We start from the raw sequence: 14,215 nt of genomic DNA, 5'->3' as shown, positions 1-14,215 counted from the left end.
TCACTGCCAAGGGTGAAAAGGCGCAATGAGAAGCTGTGAAGTGGCTCTAAGGGACTGCACATCAAAAATGTAAGGACCAAGTTAAGGTCTCACTGTGACATGACAAAAGGAAGACGGAGGAATCAAATGTTGTAAACCTTTCAAGCTCATTACCTTCCGATTACAGAGGACCCCACCTGGTATCTGCAAGGCAACTTTAATGAGATAACTAAGGAAGCACTGGATAATGAGTGGATATGTAAAAAAGAATTTGAGTTTTTGAACAACAATGACAGTCGAACACTTGCGCTGTATAAACTTCCAAAAATACATAAAGATCCCACAAATCCACCTGGCAGACCAATAGTCTCTGCCTGTGGGTCGGTGCTGAAACCCCTTGCCCAATATGTTGACACGTTCTTAAAGCCATTTGTGAGTAACACTCAAGGCTTATGTTCAAGATTCGATTGACATGATAAATAAACTTGAGGGCAAGAATTTCCAGGAGCAAACACAACTGCTGGTGACTTTTGATATTGAGTCCCTTTATACCAGTATCCCCCAGGATGAGGCTATTGAAGTAATTAAAGATGTCTTAGATTCCAGGCCCTTGCCACAGAAGGTCCCAATTGATTTCATAATAACTTTAGCTTCCCTTTGTCTTAAAAACAACTTATTTAGCTTTAAAAGCAAACTATGCCTCCAAATTAAAGATGTAGGATTAGGGTGTAGCTTTGCTCCTGAGATTGAGAATCTGGTTATGGACTGTTTTGAAAGGGTCTGGATTTATAATAACATTAATCCATTTAGGATGAAGATTATCCAATGGCTTTGCTACATTGATGATGTGTTTATGATATGGGAGGGTGATAGCAAGCAACTTCAGGCCTTCCATGAATGGCTCAATCAACGCACTCCTGACCTGAGATTCACTATGTCTCATGACTCGAAACGAATCAACTTTTTAGATCTTTGGATACTGTCAAATGAAGGGAACATTGAAGTAAGCTTTTATAATAAGCCTACAGACAACCACCCAACTACATTTTTTCCAGTAGCCATCCCCATACCATGAAAGAAAACCTCCCTTATGGACAGTTTCTTTATATTTAGAGAAATTGTACAAAGAAGGACGATTATTTTTGTAAAGCTGGACACTTGATCTCTAGACTGGTAAATAGGGGTTACCCAATGAAACTTGTGAAGGCAGGATGCAAAAGAGCATGGTATACCCCCAGAGAAGAATTATTTGTTCCAAAAAAATTGCACCAAGGAAGTTCCCTTAACATGTGTGATAACATAACCAGAAGCCAACAGGTTGAGGTAAATTATAGAGCGGAACTGGAAAATCGTGTTGCCACTAGAAATACCTAAACCTTTGTTTTCCTTCAAAAGAGGGCTCAATTTTAGGGATGTTCTGGTGCACTCTGCATTCCCTAGTGAAACGAGAAAAGACCTTAGGGCAATGCTGAACTTACCACCTGTGTGTGGCCATTACAAGTGCAACAACTGTACAGCTTGCTGATTTACTAAGAACACTAAGACTATTGAAATTAATGGAAAAGAAGTTAGGCAGCTTAAATTCTCAAACTGCAATTCTGAAAATGTAATTTATCGCATACGATGATCTTGCAGATTCATGTACATTGGCCAAAAAGTCCAAACTGTGAAATCATTGATTTTAAAATACAGGTCCTGAATCAGGTGCCATGTGTGAGGAGCTCCTCTTAGGGAGCATCACATGAATAAGAACCATAGTGAGGATGATATATGGTGGTCGTTGCTATTTGTAGCACAGTCAGAACAGAAAGGATCTGTCATTTCATCAGTCTTAGACAAATTGGAGGCCAGACTTGTTAAAACATATGGTACAACTTGTCATGGTTTGAATAATTTAAATATTGTCAGTATAGAGCTGGCACAGTGTCACGGGCTGGTGCGCAGAGGTACTACTGAAAAGTTTCCAGATCCAGTCTTACAGCCTGGGAATAATCAAAAGGTGAGGAATAAATATCAGATCAGCCTTTGGTCTTGTCACCGCTTTATATGCAAAACTTTATTGTTGGGGGAAACTGCTGGGTGTGCATCAAGCTTAAAAAGAACTGGCAAAAAACAAATTAATTTTTGGTATCAAAAAGCATCTGTTGTTAACACATTCCCTTGCACCCAATGGAAATACTTTTTATGTGCCCTTTGAGAAACGGTAGAATTCTGTCACTCATAATGAAGTTAAACAATAGTTAAAGTGGGCTGACCCACTGCCCCATGCTACTTGCTGTAATGGGTGTAAGACAAATGTGAATAACACAATAACAGACCAAAGGATGAGACGGGCTGGCAGTAAGCCCTTATAAGAATATTATACATTTAAAGTAAATCAAATCAAAGGGTTTTGACTAACGCCAGACCTAAAAGGGGCAGAACCGGTCAGTTTTTTACATCTGGTCCATAAGTTCATTTTCAAAAAAATCTCAGTGGAAAAAAACCATTGGAAATGATTTTAAAAAGTGACTGACTTTAAGGAAGTACTGTCTACTTGTTGGGACAAACAGCATTTACAAGTGTCACCAGGAGGGTAAAAAAAAACAAAAGGCAGGAACTGCATCTAACCTCCTGAACTGAAGCACCGCACAAACGAAACTAAAATTGGATCAGACAAACAGGATATAACAGAGGCCAAATGTCAGAATAGTGGCTTCTGACTCAGGATGCCAAGAGCTTTATTGCTGGATGTCCAATCCAACTTCCAAAGGCAGAACTTGAAATTACATTATAAAAAAAAAGAAACCTTCAGTTTATTTACATCAAGAATCAGCACTCAGAGCCCCGCATGGGCCTTACAAGCTCTGCTTCGTGCACAAGGCTCACTTTCCTCCTAAAACTGAGAATATCCGACCAGGTGTCCCATTACCTTTTGCTAATAATTATCTCTGGCCTCTTTAGCACCTCCCCACCCATGTCAACGAAACATAACAGGAACCATGGGAACAGACTCTCCTTACCCCAGGTATGGTGAATCAGTGTGCTTAGAATAATGAATCTGTCTGAAAGGCTGGTATTGAATATGCACTGCGCGTGCACATGATCGGATGAAGATCAAAGCGGACAGACTGCCTTTAGCCCTATCTGCACATGGGTGGAAAGGCGTATGCACAGTCTTCCTTCAGCCCGGTCTGTATGTGGGTGAGAAAGAGAAGTATGGCTGCCTACACAAGAGAACTTAGGTGCGCGTTCTGCCTGCAGAGCTGATAGAACAAGAGAGAAGGCATATGACGGGTGAGCCATGGATGCGAGGAACGGGGTCTTCCTTCAGCTTTCTTTGTACGTGGGTGAGGGTGATACACCCATACCCCAGGGTGTGGCTGAGAAGTAAGGTCTGTCCTCGGCCCTCTCCGCACATGGGTGGGAAGGGGAGGAGCAGGGTCTGCTTTTGGCTCTGTTGGTATGTAGATTCAAGAGTGAGTTGCGGTGTGTGTGTGTGAGAGAGAGAGAGAGAGTGTGTGTGTGTGTGTGTGTGTGTGTGTGTAAGAGAGAGATAGACAGATAGATAGATAGATAGATAGATAGATAGATAGATAGATAGATAGATAGATAGAGAAGCAGGGAATGCCTTCAGTGCAGGGTGAACGCGGATTACCGTGCCAGTATTGTGGTCGGTCTTCAGCCAACTGTATATAGGTGATGGGAGCTGGGGCTGCCGTCCCTCACTCTGCATGTTGGGGAAGGATTGAACCGCGCGGCTCTACCTTCACCCATGTCTCCAAGTGCTTGAGGAAGCAGAGTCAACCATTCTGTATGCACATGAGGGAATGTGGGGCAGCGCATGCCCTCAGCTGTATTTTCATTTGGGCAAAGCGTCGGGGACCGGGTCCTGCCTTAAGCCGTCAACACACCAATAAGAGGGCAAGGAGCAGGACTCCTTTAGTGCTGTTTGTTCAAGGACAGGCGGCAGGGCAAGATCTGCCCTCACCCTGTATCCGCCCGTGTACCAGGAGCCCAGTCAGCTCACATCCCTCTCTGAATGTGAAAGAAGCATGGTGCAGCGTACTGAATGAGAGACTAAAAGAGCAGTCTGCATTCACCCTTATTTGTAAGGGGTTAAGGGGGCCAGGAAGGACTATGGTTAGCCTTCTCTGTTTGCATTTTGGTGAAGGTTGAGGTTCATAGTCTGGTTTCAGCTACCTTTATGTAAGTAAGTAATGCTAGGGGCAGTGTTCCCCTGCCTCCTCATCTGTATGTGGCGAAGGAGCAAAAAGCTGGGTTTACCCTTAAAGTTGCCTGTACATGGTTGAGGGGGCGACCAGCAGAAGTGGCCTTGTGAGTGAGGAGGCAAGGAGAGGGGGTGGCTCTGTTTTCAGCTCCATCTGCACAATAGCAAGTGGCTGAGGGGCAGTGACTGCCTTTAGATCAGTGTGCAGGCAGGTAAGAAAGCGAGGGACAGAATTTGCTTACCTTTTTGTATGTGAGCAATGAAGTAAGGTGGAGGGGTCTGCTGCCGCCACCTTTACCTGCAGCTGGTTAAAAGTGTAAGGAGCTAGCTGTAGCCACGTATCTGTTACAAATAAGAAAACAGGGAAGCGGAGTCTGCCTCTAGCCTTGTGTCCACACCAAGAAAGAAGAGATGAGCAGGACCTCCCTTTAGCATTTGCGTGATGTGTGAATGCATGTGATGTGTGTGTGCGCGCGCACGATAGAGAATTATAGACTGCCATGAGCTCCCTAAATAAATATTTAACTTGGGGTTGAGGAGCGAGGTCTTCAGCACTGTTAGCACGTAGACTGGGGGGAAAAAATCTGCCTATGGTCTTGTCTGTTTCTGGGTGTGTGGTGCTGGAACGATGTTTACCAGTCGTCCTGCCTGAATGTGGACGAAAGTACAAGGAACAGTGAATGCTCCAAATCTTCTGACAACTCCTCAGGGCTTCGGAATTACTTGCTGTTGTCCTTCATGGACGGCATTCTGTTTTAACAGGTCACTTCGCAGTAAGAGAGGATGAAACGACCCCCTCTCCTACCTGGGCCTGCTGTTCCTAGCCCTCACAGATGAAGGTGAGACACTGTTTGGGAGTCAAACTCTTTGAGACGCAGCCTCTCCCAGAAATGCAAGTCCTGTACAGGAAGAGCAGCCGCGCCAACTCAGGCAAAGATGGTCTCCTCTCTGCGCTTCTTAGTGAGGATAGTGCCTGGCTTGTGTTGGGCGTCTGGGTGGTTGGCTAGCTCTGGAGGGCATGAAGACACTGGGCTCTCCAGAATGGCCTGCTTCAGGTCGTAGAAGACGGACGAGTCCTCTTTGGTGAGGAAAGTGATGGCCACACCGCTCTTGCCAGCTCTTCCCGTACGACCAATACGGTGAATATAGTCTGTGGGTTAGAAAAACAAGAATAATGTTAATGTAAAAGCAGTCGGGCAGGGAAACCACTTCTAATGTCTTGCGAGTCTGTATCTCCCACACATGCGCGGTCAGGGGCTACCTTTTTTTTTATTTTATTTTTATAAGAAACTTTCACCAAAAATGAAAGTCATATTACCATACAAAAAATGGTGCCTCGCCTGTGACTATGTAAGAACTGGGAACTGAAGAGTCCTTATTGTAGAAGGTAATCTATTCTCCTGCACCATGGGTTCTTACAGAATGATATGCAAGGAACAATCAAGTAACCCGAGTAGTACCAATCTAACGTGGTTTAGATAATATGGGCTGATCAAAGCCCAGAGGATGCATTTAAGAACTAGCAGAACAGCTACATCCCAATTTTTCATGCAGAAAGACTAAAAAAAAAAACAACGGCATGATGCTTTGAACATACCCATAAATATAAGGGTTAGAGCTAAGAGTGTGTGTGAATATACACTGCATGCCTTACAGAAAATGAAAGGCTCCTCTGTCCTATCTAAACCCCCTGCTCAAATTACTAACCCACAATTAACTAAACCCAGCACACAAGTTAGAACCAAGTGCCGTCATATAAAAACGGAATTACTAACCTAGGAATCCCTAACTAGCAGCACAGAAAAAATATATGAAAAAAGTATAAAGAATTACAAAAACTGAGAACCAGCTCCTCTGAATGTAATCAAAGCCAACAAGAGACTCACACAAGGATATCGCAAACCAAACTTAAAAACAGCATTATCAGAGCTGTGCGAAACCGAGCCAGAAGCCTATTGTCTAAATCTTACAGCAAAGCACCAAGTTCTGCAATTACACAAGGACAACCTGATAACTCATGAGAGGGACAATGTGCTACAGACAATATTTCATCTGAAAAAAACAGTAACTACAAAAATAGGTCAAATCTATTTAGCCAGCAAGGCAAATTACAATATAAATAGAGAAAATAGTAGAGTAAACAAAGTCTCATCAAGAACGAACAAAATTCCCATAACAACGGGCTAGCAGCCTATAGTGCTGTAGATCACTCGTGTACACTCCTGCCATCTAGTGTTGGGCTCAGATGTTACAAGGTTTTTTTCATCCACAGAAGGGATTCAGTTTCAATCAGACGTTTGATATGTTCCCCGAAACCCACAAGGCACTAAGGCACAGAACCCACCTAAAATTGAGTTTTCCCCCAAAGATTTAGGGTATATGTGTATAGCAAAGTGTTATAAAGTCTGTATACTGCTAAAATTTAAGAAATAATTAAAAATCCCCACGTAGCGAATTCAAAGACGTTTTAAGGCATGGTCAAAGTGGACTCTGGCTCAGGGCCGCAGCCCTTCAGGTGGCCCCTGATCCAGCTCTGTTCTCCACACAGTCCAGTCCTGCCCTGATGACCTTGAATGGTTCTTAAAAAGATGGTTTTCAAAACCATTTGCCTTTATTTCTAATATGAGCGATGTGTGGGAGTCTATTACAGACAGGCTGCAGAGACACTGCTGTTTGTTTTGCAGCACCATTCAACATTCACAAAAAGTTCCTTTTAGGTCAAAACAGGGCCTCCCGTATGGGAAATGGCAGTTAATCACAGACATTATTTACATTAATGTTAGCGAACTGCTATATTACAACATTAAAAACGCAGATCACAACCTCTGATTAATAGATAGAAACAGATTTAGAATTTGACCCAATGTGCCTGTGCAGAGTCGGTCACCTGGCCAAAGAGGACATGAAAAAGCTGAAATGTAATCATAAATTCAAAGGTGTTCTGAAGAGGTGCCCCCAAAATACATTGGGCCAGGGCCCCCAAAATCCTTAAGATTTCCCTGAACGAACCTATCTCACATATGAGGAGGTGGCTATGGAGCATGATACTCTAGCGCCCTACAAGCTGAAAACATATTGTTACAGGCAAGTAATGTTTTCCATTTGCAACATGTCCTCTTGATGAGAAACAGTGTCATTGACTCCTTGCCTGTTACTCGAGTGTGGCTTCCAGGAACGCTTAAGATTTTTGAGGACAGAAGTGAGTTGTTTTTAAATCGACGGTAAAGCCTAACTAATAAAAAAGTAGATTTTTTTTGGGGGGGGGGGGGGGGTGGCTAAGGCAATGCTCTCAACTGGTCCCCTTCACATGCCAGTTGTCCAAGTATAGAAAGATATGACTATGCCTAAGGCGAGCTGCCACCACTGCTTGGCATTTGGAGAACACACGTTGGGTTGCAGTAACACCCAAAGGAAAAGCCTACGAAAAACTAGTTACTTTCGGTCTCTTTCTGGTGGATATTCTATTTAACTGCGGATTTCTCACCTAGTATTCCCAAGGCGTCAGACTGAATCCAGCAGAACATCTACAGAAGCATTCCAGTGAACCAGTAGGTAGTGTCAAGCAGCTCTGCACCAACGTCATTCTGCTCCAAAAGTATCAAGCGGAGACACAAACAATGCCACCTACTGCTTGCAAGAGTACAGCTGAAAGTTTCCAGATCCAGCCTCATGCCTGGGTAACATTTAGAAGATGGGGAACCTGTGTTCGAAGTGTCTAACAGAACTGATCATTAACTCCACTAACCAAAACAAGTGATACTGGAGTAGAGACGGTTGGATGGGGATATGAAAGTAAGCGGTATCAAGGCTTGCCATATGATCTCCCCTATGGAGCCAAGTATGAGAATTTGCAGTTTTGTCACTTTGAAATGGTTTGACAGTATAGAGGCTCTTTGCTCATAGATCGTGAACTTGGGAGAGCGTTTCAACATTCTTACTGATTAGGAAGAGTAGACTCCGAGCCCTTGTTGACATGCTGGAAAGATTTCTACTGCTCCTTTGAGAAGTACTTCTACTTCTTGTTATAACAGCAGTTTGTAATGTTCATTTCTGATAATGGAGCGGAATCCTTAAATGGGTGTATCACATGGGTGTATTAATCATGGGAGGCAATGCAGACCAGCCAGTGGTCTGAGGTTATATGCTCGCTTTCAGGGAGGTATAACTTCGCATTCTCAAAGAGGTTAGGGAGGTGAGGTGTTGTAGGGAGGTGAGGTGTTGTGGGGAGAAAGATTTGTATGTCACTGCTTGTTGGAAGGGGTGCCCCTACCTTGGGCAACTCTGCTATGTCATTGCCTCTGAAGCCATCCTTTGTGTATTGGTCCTGGTTCCCTCTCTGCTGGCCCTCCTGAAATGACGGCCGCTTGTGGTATTGTCTAGGCATGGTGATTTCGCAGGTGCTAGAATTTAGGGTTTACAAAACCCTGTTCTTTTTGATGCTGCAGGTCACCCACAGGCTTGGGGGTGTCATATCGTTTTTTTTCTCCAACATTTCATCCACTTGGGGGCCAAATATAATTGTCCACAGAATGGGAGGCCAATAAGTTGTTGCAGGACTTCTGGTCTTAAGCCAGAGACAGGGAGTCAAGCATGGCATGTTAACAAGGTACCTGTATTGATCTGGCGGGAAGCGATATCCACTGCATCAATGGCACAGTGAATGCAGGCATTGGAGATTACTTCCCCTACTCTTACAATCACCTTGTCTCCCTTCCTGTACTCCTGCAGAGGTGTTCAATCTGTCCCCCATGATAAGTTCGGTCATGGAAATCTTAAGGATTTTGGGGACCCTGGGCCCAATGTATTTTGGGGGCCCCTCTTCAGATCAGCTTTGAATTTATAATTCAATTTCAGCTTTTTAATGCCCTCTTTGGCCAGGTGACCGACACTGCAAAGGCACATTAGTCCAAATTCCAAATCTGTTTCTGTCTATTAATCAGAGGTTTTGATGTGTGTTTTCTATATTGTAAGAGCCTTGTTTATGAAAATAGGTTTTCAGAGACCTGTAGAATTTCAAAAGGTCAGGCTCTAGTCAAATCTCGGGGAATCTGTTCCAAGCCTGAGAAGTCACCACGGAAATTGCCCAGTCCCTCTGAGATATTCTCTGGTACTTAGGTACTGTGATAAAACCTGCAAAAGTTGAGCGAAGCAGTCTGGGAGAACTGTATTTTTAGAACCTATTTGAAATATACGATGAATGCGTTGCTCAACGGAGAGCCTTAAGAACCATACAGAGGGCCTTGAATTAGCATCACATATTAATAGAGAGCCAGTGAAGCTGTCAGAGTAAGGTAAAACAATGCGTCAAACTAACGCGTCTCAAAACTCAGTCTGACTGCTGCATTCTGTATGAGCTGCAACCGCTTAATGAGGTAGTCCAGAAGCCCAACATAAAGGGCATTCATTGTAGTAATCTAGTTCATCTTAGCACCAGGGTTTGCACCAACAGCTGTTTGGAATATCGAGCAATGATCTGAATGATTTTCCTAAGTAGTTTCAAGACCAGGAAGCACGTTGACATCAGCTTATTAATATGCTGTTCAAATGAACGTCTGCTATCAAATATCAAATAATCAAATAATCAAATAATCAAAGAAAACTTGTCGTGCCCTTGAGAAGGCCTGGCGCAAGGACCACACCGCTGACAACATGACCGCCCTCAAGAACGCTACACGCGAACACCACCACCTGATCCGCACTGCCAAAAGGAACTTTTTCACCGACAGACTAGACAAAAACAGCCACAACAGCAGAGAACTCTTCAGCATCGTCAAAGAGTTCTCCAACCCCAGCGCCAGCGCCAACGCCGTCACGCCCTCACAGGATTTGTGCGAATCCCTCGCCACTTTCTTCCATCGCAAGATCAGCGACCTCCACGACAGCTTCGGACACCAGACCCAACCATACACCACTGAACCCGCTTCCCCGGACATCACCCTCAACAACTGGACCCACATCAACACGGAAGGAACCAAATCCATCATGAACTCTATCCACTCCGGCGCCCCTTCGGACCCCTGCCCGCACTTCATCTTTAACAAAGCCGACTACATCATCGCCCCGCACCTCCAGACCGTCATCAACTCTTCTTTTTCTTCTGCTACCTTCCCCGAATGCTGGAAGCACGCTGAAGTCAACGCCCTACTAAAGAAACCTACGGCTGACCCAAGCGACCTGAAAAACTTCCGCCCCATCTCTCTTCTATCTTTCCCAGCCAAGGTAATAGAAAAGACCGTCAACAAACAGCTGACCACCTTCCTGGAAGACAACAACCTGCTCGACCCCTCACAAACCGGATTCCGAACCAACCACAGCACGGAAACCGCCCTCATCTCAGTCACAGACGACATCAGAACCCTGATGGACAACGGTGAAACAGTCGCCCTCATTCTCCTCGACCTCTCGGCTGCCTTTGACACCGTCTGTCACCGCACCCTAATCACCCGCCTACGCTCCACCGGGATCCAAGGCCAGGCCCTGGACTGGATCGCCTCCTTCCTCGCTAACCGCTCCCAAAGAGTTTACCTCCCTCCGTTTCGCTCAGAACCCACCAAGATCATCTGCGGCGTACCTCAAGGCTCATCGCTCAGCCCGACACTCTTCAATGTCTACATGAGCCCCCTCGCCGACATCGTACGCAAGCACGACATCATCATCACCTCCTACGCCGACGACACCCAACTTGTACTCTCCCTCACCAAGGACCCCGCCAGCGCCAAGACCAACCTACAAGAGGGTATGAAGGACGTCGCAGATTGGATGAGGCTCAGCCGCCTAAAGCTGAACTCTGAAAAAACGGAAGTCCTCATCCTCGGCAACACCCCGTCCGCCTGGGACGACTCCTGGTGGCCCACGGCCCTCGGCACCGCACCGACCCCCGCAGACCACGCCCGCAACCTCGGCTTCAACTTGGACCCTCTTCTCACCATGACCAAGCAAGTCAACGCCGTGTCCTCCGCCTGCTTCCTCACTCTCCGCATGCTCCGTAAGATCTTCCGCTGGATCCCCGCCGACACCAGAAAAACCGTGACCCACGCCCTCGTCACGAGCCGCCTGGACTACGGCAACACCCTCTACGCCGGGACCACAGCCAAACTCCAAAACCGCCTGCAACGCATCCAAAACGCCTCGGCCCGCCTCATCCTCGACGTACCCCGCAACAGCCACATCTCCGCCCACCTGAGACACCTGCATTGGCTCCCAGTCAGCAAAAGGATCACCTTCCGTCTTCTCACCCACGCACACAAAGCCCTCCACAACAAGGGACCGGAATACCTCAACAGACGCCTCAGCTTCTACGTCCCCACCCGCCCCCTCCGCTCCGCTGGCCTCGCACTTGCTGCCGTCCCTCGCACCCGCCGCTCCACGGCGGGTGGGAGATCTTTCTCCTTCCTGGCGGCCAAGACCTGGAACTCCCTCCCCACCAGCCTCAGGACCACCCAGGACCACTCCGCTTTCCGGAGACTCCTAAAGACTTGGCTGTTCAAGCAGCGATAACCCCCCCTTTCCCCCCTAGCGCCTTGAGACCCGCACGGGTGAGTAGCGCGCTTTATAAATGTTAATGAAAATATAACACCTAAATTCCGAGCAAAGGTTGCTGATTTCGGTCATTCTCCCAAAGACTGAGGTCACCACGCAGAAGAATTACCACAGATCAAAACTTCAATTTTGCCTGAATTTAGCCAGAATGGTAATTCACCTAGCTGGCAATGGCAACCTTAACCATACAACCCGTGTATTCCTCCTGGAGCCAAGAGATGATACCCTCCATATGGATGATAATTTGGGTATCATCTGCATAGCTGTAGAATTAAAATCCAAAAGAGGCAGTCAGGTCCACCAAGGGGCCACATATATATCAAAAAGCTTAGGGCTGAGATCAGGCCCCTGAGGAACACCACAAGTAATGTTTTTAAAACAGTAAAGTATCGCCATCTGAACTACATGCATTCCATTTTCCACAAAATACTGAAACCATCTTAGCGGCTTGTCTCTCAGGCCAACAGTGAAAGTCTTTCCAGCAAGACACCATGGGAAACCGTATCGAAAGCAGCAGACAAATCAAGAAGTATAAGTGCCTATAAGCTTCTGGAATCCAAAATCATGCATATATCTTTTGGAGCTGCTGCAAGTATGGTTTCCATGCTAAAGCAGGATCTAAATCCAGATTGGTGCTTATTAAACACACAACTTTCCTTCCTCACAATAAGAGGTTAGCTGTGCACTGACCCAGCTTTCAGGGATTTTTTGAACAAGCGGGAGAAGAAGAGATAAGCTAGGAGACAGAAAAACATTAGGACTAAGTGTTTCCTTTTTCTAAAGCGGTGTAACTAATGGCATTTTACAAAAAGTAGGTACCATCCCACTCTCTGGATATTACACATCATAGTTATCTAGCTATCCATGGAAAAAAGGGTGCTAGCTCTTTTGATCACTCCTTCAGCTGCTGGATGCTTCACTCCCACCTTTCTGTCAATTTCCCGGGTGGCGTAAATGATGATAAAATAGAGGCGATCTTGTTCTGAAAAAATCAACTAGATCTGAACAAAGCATCTGCGTAAGAAGAGCTTTGGGCAAATGATGCACACTTTTTGTTGGGGGTATAAACCAAAAAAGGTTATCTAGTAGGCTTGTCAGCATCCAAAATTATGATAGTAGCTACCCCTACGGACTTTGAAAAGCCCTTTGTCTATTTTATGTTTTCATTTATATGCTTCTTCCCCAGTTTAATAAGTTTCCAGAACCTCTCAAGGCTTTCACATTTCCTTTTGCCCGGAGTCATTTCTTGAGAATACCATAGAGACAACAGCATTTTACGATATATAATCCTAATTTTAAGTGGCAATTGGATAAGGATTACAATTTCAGAGGAGTCTTCTCCATAACCCAACAACCCAGCACAAGTCATTCACATAAGACCTTCACCAGAAACAGTTCCAACACGTTGCTCATTTGGTTGTTTTTGAGGTCACAAGACACCTCAAAACCAAAACCTCTCCTTCGAAGAAAAAACACTTGCAAAGTCCAAGCCCAGCAGTAAATGGCAGGATAATGTACAACTGGTCATCTACAGCAACACATGCTGCAAACCTATTGCTTAAATTAAGGAACGTATTCTTCTGATTAATACTTCTACCTGCAGATTTCTCACCTCAAGAATTAATAGAAAACATATCACTTCAAGGAAAAGGGCCAGAGGGGGAAACCCACTCAACTGCTGTATCTTCACACCAAAGCAGATAATCATCCCTGCAACCCAGGAGCAGACACAATAATGCTCAACAAGGAGATGAACCAAACCCCTTCAATGGTCTAAGGCGTATTCTGGGTGAGGAACACTTGCGGATAGTGGTAAAGAAATGGCCTAGCCCATCTAAGTAGTCTGAGGCCTCCACCAACCAAAAAAAATAAATAAACATATTTAACTACAAATAACCACTTTATTATCACTTTGTTTTATCATTCTACTTTTCGATTTATTTAAAATAGATGCATTAAACCACACAGCCAGACAACAGTCTGCATTAGGCTATCTATTTCTTCTAGAGATCAGCGTATTCAATAAAGGTTGGATCAGTGTATCCCTTACCGTGGACCAACCAAAATAACTCACACTCAAGACCTTACAGATGCCGGTGGTGCAGCCACCAAAATAAAATGGAAGAAAGAAGAAAGGCCTAAGCAGCAGCATCAATACATTGGCAGAAACAATACCAAGGAATACCAACCAAACCTGTAACCCTGAAAATATAGAGCTAGCCATAAGGGAACTATGCATGGTTCTAGCTGCCAATATATCTGAAACTATGATCAATCCAGGCCACATTAAAGCTCATAAAAGCAAAGATAAAATACAACAACCCACTCAGGTGAAAGATACCTCGGCAAATCTATTGGCGAAAAAAGTCCCTTAAGTATACCACAACATGTAAATGTTACTGATGGGGTAAGGAAATCCACATCATCACCCTAAAGATGCAACCAGTTACCACAAATTATATAGTCTTGGCAGAAGGGTAGAGCTAA

General features: G+C 45.0%; 1 protein-coding gene across 1 annotated transcript in view; it reads right to left on the bottom strand.

Annotated features, from left to right (window-relative positions):
- Window positions 1–2,660: 2,660 nt before the first annotated feature.
- The window catches only part of DDX23 (DEAD-box helicase 23), a 140,530-nt gene continuing 128,975 nt past the window's right edge, over window positions 2,661–14,215 (bottom strand). Inside the window, exon 17 of the mRNA XM_069230500.1 lies at window positions 2,661–5,339. Within this exon, the coding sequence (XP_069086601.1) occupies window positions 5,116–5,339 (224 nt within the window). The 3' untranslated portion in view covers window positions 2,661–5,115. The remainder of the gene's footprint in view (window positions 5,340–14,215) is intronic.

The sequence above is a fragment of the Pleurodeles waltl genome, chromosome 4_2 (assembly GCF_031143425.1).
Source record: "Pleurodeles waltl isolate 20211129_DDA chromosome 4_2, aPleWal1.hap1.20221129, whole genome shotgun sequence".
NCBI lineage: Eukaryota > Metazoa > Chordata > Amphibia > Caudata > Salamandridae > Pleurodeles > Pleurodeles waltl.
The sequence above is the reverse complement of the archived record's forward strand: the minus strand, read 5'-3'. Positions and strand labels throughout refer to the sequence as shown.